Source organism: Rhea americana, unplaced genomic scaffold (genome assembly GCF_003343005.1).
Source record: "Rhea americana isolate MKP2758 unplaced genomic scaffold, rheAme1 scaffold_445, whole genome shotgun sequence".
Taxonomy (NCBI): Eukaryota; Metazoa; Chordata; class Aves; order Rheiformes; family Rheidae; genus Rhea; species Rhea americana.
This window is the reverse complement of record NW_028186585.1, coordinates 231,057-240,977: the sequence shown is the minus strand read 5'-3', so window position 1 is coordinate 240,977 and position 9,921 is coordinate 231,057. Positions and strand designations below refer to the sequence as shown.

At 48.4% G+C, this 9,921-nt stretch overlaps 1 protein-coding gene across 1 annotated transcript; it reads right to left on the bottom strand.

Moving 5' to 3' along the window:
• Nucleotides 1-22: 22 nt before the first annotated feature.
• PET117 (PET117 cytochrome c oxidase chaperone) lies at nucleotides 23-4,340 on the bottom strand. Its single transcript, XM_085315970.1, has 2 exons — nucleotides 4,131-4,340; nucleotides 23-172 (listed from the first exon to the last, which is right to left on the bottom strand). The coding sequence occupies exons 1-2, from the start codon at nucleotides 4,224-4,226 to the stop codon at nucleotides 23-25; spliced, it is 246 nt and encodes an 81-aa protein (XP_085172096.1). The 5' UTR covers nucleotides 4,227-4,340.
• Between the last annotated feature and the right edge of the window lie 5,581 nt (nucleotides 4,341-9,921).

The following is a 9,921-nucleotide window of genomic DNA, read 5'->3' as shown; positions in this document are numbered from 1 at the left end:
CTCTACGGGGTCAGGACGGTGCCTAGGACTGCTGGGACCCTTTCTCCTTGAGCATCTTGTCTCTTTCTTCTTTGAGCTGCTTTGTCAAAGTGATCTGCTCTTCTAAAAGGCGAATATTTTCCTCTTTCTGACTTAGTCGCTCAAGGTCTCTGAGAACTCCTCTGCGCAGCCTCTGAAAATACAAGAGATGGAGTTCATCACAGCCTGTTTCAATCTCCACCTGGGCTCTAATCCCTCGGGCAGCACTGTTAATCATATCGCCTTTGCAGACCTTCAGCTCTCTGCTGCCTTTAGCCATAGCCACTTTATTGTCTGAATCTAAAACTACAGCAGCTGACATCTCATGTTGATAAACTGGTAGTAGTATGACAGAAATACTTCATTTGTATTCATTTCAGATGGGTGCACTTACTGTGTGGTAAAGCTATTGAGCAAAGAAGTGCTACGTATCAGTAATCATCTTCACGAAAATTGAACGAATCCCTCCAAAACTTCTCTTTTGCTTGAAGAGAATTTGGTGGCAAATCACAAATAATTTAAGGAATATTGCCACTTGCCTTATTCTGCTTCTTTCTGCTTTTATCTTACTCTTAAGAAACACCTGGTAAGATGTTGCTAGAAGTCTGATTAAGGTTCCTAGTGTACTTATGCCAAGCTCTTGAAAAAGCAAGGCACTTAATTAAAAAAAAAAAAACTTTACCTAAAATGTTCATTAAAAAGGAAATGTGCAGTATCAACCAGCAGTTCTCAAACTGACTCGTAAGCCCCCAAAACGGTTTGAAAAGCTCTAAGAAAATTCCAGCTAGTCACTAGACACTGGAGTTATGAACAATTCTTAGCCTAATGACAAAAAAGAATAATGTATTTGATCTTTTAAAGATGTCAAAATGCACCTGCATTAATTTATCTGAAAACTGACCCTGAAGTTATTTTAGAAGATACCTGTGATTATTATTTGACAAGTTCTTGCAGAGATTTTCATCTACAATATCAGTAAGTGCACAGTTTTGTCCTGTTAAGAATAAAATAGGAATGTTCTGTTTAAGAAATGCGCAGACACATATGTCAGCCAATAATCAACATGCTCTCAAATTAATCTAATCAAAGGAGTTCTTTCCCATGCACTTCAAACCACTGAATTCAGGTTACAAATTACTAATTGCTGAAGACAAAGCTCATAAACTAATTACATCATTAGTACTCTTTAATAACAATAAAGATATGAAGAGATACTGTGTAACTGAACAATGAGGGAATCAAGAATGTTAATCTTTTTCCTGCCTAACATACAGCTATTCTGCAGTCCTCCAGATGCTGAATACATTTCCTCCTAAAATGCACAGTTTGCAAAAGGCACCTTTGTAATTTTTGCCTCATGCATGACAAAGAGCTACAAAAAAGTTGTTGTTCTCTCCTTCTTCTATACTCAAAGGTTAGGCCTGTTGTTTTCTGAAGCAATTTAGATAAATTTATGTAAGCTCAAATCAATGAATACCTGGAATATCAAATTATAAAAGTCCAAAGTTTGTTAATCTGCATAAAGATAAAACTGAAATAATCCCTACACCAGGTTTGAAGAACGTCCATGTTACTTATTTTCATTTCTTTATCTAAATAATTGGGTCCCTGGAAACTGAAGCCATTATTTCCCATTTGAACATTAAGAATTACAAAAATAATAAGATTTCATTTATAAAATATAAGCTTTGATCTCCCTTTATAATAAGCTTTGAGTCCGATTGATTGCGAATAGTGATTTAAAGCTTAACCGATTGCTCAGAACGAAGAATCAAGTGATTGAGTGATGCTGCTGCAGCAGTATCTTGACTAATTCTAATTCCCCTGTAACATAAACATGTAATCTGTGTCAAACTCATCTTTTCCAGGTATCCTTCATAATTCTAAAGAACTGTTTTGCTAAGCCATCCCCAAATGTACAGGTCAGCCACCTCTGAAGTCACGCATCAGATATCTGTTTTGAGAGTAGAGAGAGTTGTCGGGAGGGAAAACAGACCCCCTCATCCTCCCTTGCACACAATGTGATAGCTTTCTTGTAGCTCTGCAAACTGTTTTCCCTTCCCAGAGTTCACACAGACTGTGTTAGGATAGACAGCAAGTAACAGGTTAAATTTTGGGTGTGGAAAGGGACAAAATTTTCAGTGATCAGTTTAAACGAGGACACTGGATCTGTTCCCTAAAAACTCCAAAAAGATTTTTCCAGTGATCAACTTGTTCCTTTGACCCCTCCATCTCTAGGAAACCCAGCAGAATTGTCTGTCAGCAGCTTGACAGCAGTGACACTGATACCCTCCACAGCAGTGATTACTCCCAGCCATGGAAGCGAAAGCCACCCGTCACTGTCCGTAAGTTATCTAGCATGCAGAAAATATAGGACTTCCTCAGGCAGAAGGTTGCAGAAGCGATCTCAGGTGTTGCAACCAAATTCAACGCTATTTTGCAAATGAAGCGGAGGACAGTGTATTGGAAAAACCTCTGCTGAACAAGGCTTTTCAAAGCTCTGAAAAACTAAATTGGGAAGGGAAACTTTTTGTTCTGCTTGGAAGCCTGTTGGAACAACTACAGCAGAAAGCAATGGGGACATAAGGCAAAGGTCAGCAAGTCCCTGTTTTCTTCCTTATTAACAGAGATGTAGAAACCAACCTAAGGGCATTAACCGTATGAATTATTTTGCTGATTGACCACTCCTTTTTTTAGAGAAAGTTTTTTTTACATCTTGGAAGAATTCAAAGCTTCCAAGTTAAAAGCTTACAATCCAGCACTCCGGAGTTGCTTTTGTGCCCTTAACCTTTTTGCATATGAGTTACAATCCAGTTTTTCCCATATTGTTTTTGCCATAGGACTAGTATCTCATGTAGTGCTCAGAATGGATCCTGATCGGGTATTCAGGATTTAGTTTCACATCCTGTGTTCAGCSTATTGCCCGAAGTGTCATTTATTTCATGGTATACAGATCCTGCTCTGATGGTGGTGTTACTCATTTCCTTGTGGACTTTTCTATGTCTGTTACCTCTACAGCATATGCATGTTTTGTAAATGTGAATTTATTTTCAGAATCCCTCCATGAGTTGCAGGAGTGATACTAACCAAAGAAAGATTAAGGTCAAAAGCATCCTTAATTTTAGGTGTCTCACTAAAACAGCAAGGCGTGACTTTTTTAAGAGCATTCAGTGTCCTGTGGCACATGACATGTTAGAACTGCTGCTCCCGTTTATTTCAGCTGTCATTCATGAATATTAAGCACATGTTCCCACCAGGGCAGGTACATTAAATTACCTAGCAATCACCTGCAAAAATTGGAGTTTAAAGGATTTACCCAGCATATATGCCAGGTCCAACAGATGTGCAGCTGTTATCCAATCCACTAGTCCAAATAAGAGACCAACCTTTCCTGTCTTGTTAGCACCCGCTCCATTCAGGATGTTTTTTCAGCTTCTGTAGCAAATTAAACTGCCCCTTTTCCTACACAGACGAGACTCATCCTTGAAATTTCATCATTCTCAAGCACTTTCAGAGACGGTGTCTTGAGGGGCAAGAATGGTGTCTCATCCTGTATTTAAGGAGTGTATCATAAAGCCCGTGCAACAGGCAGCTGAGCAGAGATAAGGACAGCAACCTGAACTTGGGCACTTGGTAACTTCTGAGTACTTCAGACCTTTAATAATAGTAATTAAACCCCAGCTTTTTCGTGTATATCTTCTAGATGTTTTTTTTAAGTACTGAGGGGAGTACTGCCCTTGGGCGGAAGGGGACTCCGGAGCCGAGCAAACGGCCGGCCGTGAGCCGCGGGGCGGGGCTCCCGCCGCGGGGCGGGGCTCCCGCGCGCCTGGGGGCGGGGCTCCAGCAGGGGGCGTGGCTCCAGCAGGGGGCGGGGCTCAGGCCACCCAGAGAGGGCGGGGCTCAGAGGGGGAGGTGCGTGTCCCGCGGAGGGGCGTGGCAGCGGTGGTGGGCGTGGCCCGGGAGGGGGCCCGTTGGCGGCGGTGGGCGTGGCCCGGGGGAAGGGGCCGTTGGCGGCGGTTGGCAGGGGCGGGGCCGCCGCTCACCTCCCCCTTCCCCCCCCCGCCCCTCCCGCCGCGGCGGGGCCGGGGTGCGCGCGCGCGCGCGGCACTCACCTCCCTCTCCCGCCGCTGCTGGACGTGCACGGCGGTCACGGTGAGGGCCGAGAGCACCACGGAGACGGCCAGCGCCACCCGGGAGCCCCTCGACATCGCCGCCGCGCCCCCCGGCCCGTGGCGCGCGGGCGGCCGTTGCCAGCGCGTGCCGGAGCCGCCTGCTCGCCGCTGGGGGGACGGGACGGGACGGGTCGGGCGGGGAGCGGGGCCGGGGGGGGAGGCGGGCAGGCCCCGCCAGCCGCGCGCCGAGCGCATCGAGCCGCCGCCTCCCAGGCGAGAGCAACAGAAGGCCGATCGGGGGCCGGGGCGGGCGGAAGGAGGCGAGAGCGGTCGTGAGGGGCTGCCGCGGCGGGCCGGGTCCTGCGGGCTTTTGCGCCCAGTGTTTCTAGATAAAAACCCCTCCGATGGTTTTCGATACAGAAGAGCCTCTCGGAAGGGAGCAGCGGAGGGGTTCTCGAGCAGCTCGGGCTGGCGGAGGGAAAGCCGTGACTGCCCACCCTGCGAGGCGGGATGGCGCTGAAGCGGCGGCGAAGCCGCGGTGCGCCGCAGCCGCCCGTCGGTCGTGACCGAAGGGTGACGGCAGAAATGATGGCCGGTAGCCGCTGCAGGCAGCGCTCGTTTACCCGAGCCCGTGCTGAACTGCCAGCGAGGCTCAACAAGTGCACCGAGTTGAGAGTTCGCGGGGGRGTTGTCATCGTACCATGGAAAAAGTGAAGGGTGTTTGCCCCAGTATCACTGATGCCTCTGTCTTTGAGGAGGGGACATCTTCTGGGCCTTTCTTTGAGAGCGTACCTGCGTTGCCAGGGCGGTTGCAGCTCTGAGAAACAAGCGAGGAGATTTCTTCAGAATTCAAGAAAAATCTTTTGCTTTTATTGCATGAAGACCTCCAGATCTGCACTTTCCTTGCCCAGAAAGCCCAAATTGCATAGGACAAACAGCTGGAAAAAGCAGCTCTTCAGCTGTTTGGTTTTTTCTCCCTGTTCAGGCCTCATGTTTGGCAGTTTTTCATACTCTGAGGACAGCATTATTCCTCTCCCTGTGGGCTTTTTAACTGGCACCTCCTCACTAGAGCATCCAAGTGCTGTACGGGCAGAGAAGAAACTGTGTTCCCAGTGCTCCTGTGTGAGAGCAACAAATTGTCACCATGAATGGCGTTGGTCCACCGTGTTTGAATGCTCACTCTGGGAGGCCTGGGACTTCCTTTCTCAGAGCATTTTTACCCTATAATGCTTAAAAGCAAAGCTCTCCCTGGCCACAGTGGAGCCTTCAGAGATTCAGGTCAGAATGCCCCAAAGCGAGGAATACTTGGGCAGTCAGTACCTGCTACTTTATGATACAAATAAGCACATCAGAAATGCAGAAAAGCCATTTTGGTGACTCCTGTGAATGTATCAAGCCGAAGGATATCTAGTGGGGACACGGGATGTATCACGAGGTCTGTAAAATCCTGGCAGATGTGAGGGAACAATCATTCACAGTTTGCCACAATACAACGGGAACCAGCTTTAGGTAGGAAGCTTAAATCAAGCAAAAAGAAGTACATGCTTTTTTTTCCACGCCATGAACAACTTATTTGTCAATTCATTGCCCCAGATAATGCAGAGGTTAATTTATTACAGATTCATACAGGGTCTGAAGATTTCATGGAGTACCATGAGGTCTGGATGCTGCTTTTGCCTCATGAATTCCTTAAACCACAAATTAACTGGAAGGTGGGAGGTCTGTTGTGAGAGGTACAGTCTTACTCCTGATCCCTTCCTATACTTTTTCTCCAAGCATGTGCTACTGGTCACTGACAGGCAAGAAGGACTTTTAGCCTTGTTGGTACCACAGTTCCTCTCTCAAACACAAACTTGGATGTTTCTAGGTAGAAGGGGATTTTGAAATACATCCAAATGTTTTCTAAGAAAGGCTGGAATACAGGAGCTTTGGTAGTGCTAATGGGAACARTTACTGCAAGGAGATGGCTGAGTCATGTCCCCAGACCAGTCCTGCGTGAACGAGGAACGCCTAATGTGTGAAGCCAATCCCTCTTCATTATAATCATCTTTGTCTGCTGAACAAATGCGATTAAAATGAAAGGTGAAATTAGTGGGAATGATAACAATTCAATTTAGTAGAATAGTTTTGCTCACATTGGTGTATTGACTATTGTTAAGACTTATGCATAAGTGCTTGTACCTTGGCCAAGGCTGGTGGAGTGCCAAAAGCAGGGGCGAGCCAGATGCACGGCAGATGTGAGCCAGCAGAGCACCCCTGGCCGCTGGAGAAGGACACAGATCACACCAACTGGAAGCTGGGTGCCTTTTCCCAAGCCTGGGATTAGCAACCTGAGGGGCTGAAATTCCAGGTCGATAGTAAATGTTCAGGTTGTGGTTTCACAATAGAGATTCCCCCCTCCCCCCCACAGTTCTGGACTAAGGTATTACCATTCTCTTCCCTTTCCTCCCTACAACTAGGGATTGCTGGAGTGCTCATCCTGCTGCCGTTCAGCCTGCCATGGTCTTGCTTGCCTCCTGCTTTGGACATTTGTCCCCTCACTATGCTGATTCTAGGAGGTCACCCAATGGGAAACTCAGCTGTAGACCAGATCAACGRCTGGTTCTGGCTTAAAACTCTGCAGCACTTCCTTTCGCTGAGAAACTGTTTTCTAGCTGAATCATATTTGCAGCCATATTTGCAGCACAGCCAAAGGGATGTTGCAGAGCGAGAGACATGGGGGTGATGTAGGAGGGAGGCAGGAATACCCAATGGTAGTACTACTGGTGAAAGCCTTTGGCCTGGAGATTGGCAGAAGGACAAGAGAGGGTGAGATTTTAGTTCTTCACATTGAACGCAGACTTARCTACCCAAGGCCTGTTGCAAAGACGTCTTGCAGGACCTGTGAAGCCTGTGGAGTGTGTGGCAGCTGGCAAAGTGACGGAAGCTTCTTGTAAGGAGACAAAACATGCTGCTGATGCTCTCAAACAAGAGAGTGAGACTAAAGTTGAGCTTGTGCTGAAGAACATGTGGCTCAAGAGGGCTTTTATCTTTCATTTTATTTTATTTTTGCTGGTACTGCTGTTTTCTCTGCACATGAGGTTTCCTCAAATAAACACTTTCCTGGTGTGGTGTGTCTGTATCTTTCTTTGATGTCTTCTTTCCCGTGTCTTGGCTTCCCCAAAGCTAACCTGGGCATAGCGACCTGAGGTGTCCCATGGAGAAGGCATCAAGAATCAGTCAGTAAGGGGTTTACTCACATGTGGTGGGGACTGTAGAAAAGCTAAATAAAGGCCATTTATCTCCTGGGCAAACAGCTCAGATCTCTGGAGTTACCATCTGAAGTCGATGCTGAAGAGACATTTTTAGCCTGATGGCCTAAGAGAATGAAACTTGTGCAAACTCTGTCCCTTCTTCTCCCCCTCCCTTTGTGCCTACAGAGATGTCTGCCAGCCTCCTTAATAAGCCCCTCTTGCCGTTTACCTTATCCTTTCTAGCAGTCTCTTTGTCGGTAAGCCTTCCCTATTTATTTGCCAGTTCCAACCGTTTTGACGGACGTGGAGGAGTTCTCGCTGGGCTTTGTGTAAACGGGTGCTTATCCGGAAGCCAGAGACCAGAGGAGCATCACATCTTGGTGGAGTCAGCCCCGCTGCTCGCGAGGCGCGCGCGTGCACGTGTGTTCGTGCTGGTGAGCTTACATACCCCCGGAGYGCTCTGCTGCCGCAGCGTTCCCGGCGGGAGATGCCACCAGGGGGGCTGCATGTCCAGCGGTGCACGTCCGCCCGGTGCCCGTGTGGAAAGTCTGTGCAAAGCCCCCAGCATGCGATGCAGAGCAAAAACCAAGGAGAGGAGCATGCTGTTCCTGCTGTTATCGGCGCTGATTTTTTTTCCCCCCTTATCAGAGTTCGAGTACAAATAATAGTAGCAAAAAAAGATTATTGCTGCCTTTAGGTGCTTTTTTTCTCACGGCAATGCCTGTTCCACTTAAAGACTCATTTACCCCCACCCCGGTACCCCCGCGCAGTTGCAAACCTATCAGCTTACGGCACCATACATATCACTCAAACAAGTCCTACCTCACCAGACGGGAAAATTTTCCTTCCAGATTTGCTAGGGGGTGGCATTGTCAATGTTCTGTTAACTCAAAAACTTGAGAAAACATGTAAATGTGTTAAAATGTTTGTGTCCCTCCTCCGAAACTCAGAGGCAGGGCGGCTGCGGGCTTCTGCACAGGAGCAGGCAGGGAAAATAATTTGAATAAATGAAATGCGTGTATTCAGAAGATGTTTTTTGTCTTCTCCAGATGGTTCTTACCTTGGGTTAGTTGTATTTGCTGCCAGCTTGAACTAAACAAACGCCACCGTAATTTATTTATTATTATTCATACGGGGGCTTCATGAGCCTCTGGTCACTCTCACAACCATGTCAGATGAATTTTGCCATGTATCTCATGTGGACAAGCCACAGGACCTCCAACAAATCTTCCAAGGAGACCTAAGGGAAAGAAGTGTGATAATCCCGAAATTCCAGCACTGAAAAGAAAGAGAGAGAGAGGAAAGAAAAAAAGGAGGAGGTGGGAGGAGGAAGCCTTTTTTATTATTATTATTTTCTTGAAAGAGCAAAAAGCGCACATTTCCAAACCACTCCTTTCCTTTGTAGCTCGGCTTGTAAAACAGTTACTTCTGATTTTAATTTGCCTGTGTACTTCCTCCTTCGAGCAGGGAGGGCAGAAGCCCCGGAAAGCCGGTGTGAAATCCTTGCCAGCTTTATAGCCCCACGAGGACGGCTGGTTACATGTTAGCCAGCGAGCCCCAGGGGCCGCCCGTACCGGCAGGTTACCTCCAGGCAAACTAAGGTGTGGACTCGCAGCACAGGGCCACCGCGGTGGCCTTGCTTCGCCCGGCGCCCAGGAGCCGTCCCCTGCAGGGGTGGGGGGTCCTGAGCCGCTTCGCTGCCCTGGAGCCTCCGTTGTCCCTCCTGGAGCAGTGGAGGTGCTTGGGATGCCYCCAGGGCTTGGGGGCAACCCTCCGTCTTGGCCCGCTTTGCTCCTTCTCGCTCTTCACTGCGTCCTCAGTGCCGAAGCCTGTCTGGCCTCAGGAGCTAATGCCCAGCTCCCTCCTGAATGTGCTTGTGCGGAGCAAGGGTGGGAGGTCGAAACGCGGGCTCAGGCCAAAGTCTAGCAGTCCGGTAGCGAGAGGAGGATGTAAAAACAGCGCTTTATAATTATATTGGCGGCAATTTCGCAGAACCTTGTCCAGGACAGAAAGAGGGGCAGATATCGCGGCGGTATTGTTGGGAGTCAGTCGCAGCCAGAGCCGCTGAAAGGCATGTTTTATCTGGTAAACATCGTAAAAGGCAGTGGTGATAAAACCCTGGTGCCAAAACGTTGGTGAGATCATTCTGAAAGCAATTACCCAAGCTTACCTTGCATGACAAAGGTAACCCTGCCCCAAAGCCCGAGCCGCTGCCTCCCGCTGCACCGCTGGGAAGATGTGCACGGCCTGGGCACAGCACCCGCCCAGCACCCAGCCCCAGCACTTGTCCCAGCTGAGCTGGGCCCCCCTGGCACCCAGCTCCCTGCTTTCAGAGGTTACGTGAAGGAGGAGAAGGCTTTCTTTTGGCAGTGGAGTTGTTTGGAGACGTCTTCCACCCCGATGAGGCTGAAGCTCTCCACCTTGCTGTGGTGGTGGGTTGGCTGCTGCCTCAGCCCAGCTCCTCTCCTCGGAGCTTCTTTCTTTTTCTTGGAGCTTCTTTCACCCCTTCTGATCCCAGGGGTGAAACTGCAGAGACTGCACGTGAAGGGTTTTTTTTT

What these genes read in the sequence shown, in the direction of transcription:
- PET117 (XM_085315970.1), bottom strand. Translation starts at nt 4,226, where the DNA reads ATGTCGAGGGGCTCCCGGGTGGCGCTGGCCGTCTCCGTGGTGCTCTCG. An exon ending in AGCAGCGGCGGGAGAGGGAG is followed by an intron (nt 173 to 4,130) that starts GTGAGTGCCGCG and finishes TTGTATTTTCAG; the next exon opens with AGGCTGCGCAGAGGAGTTCT.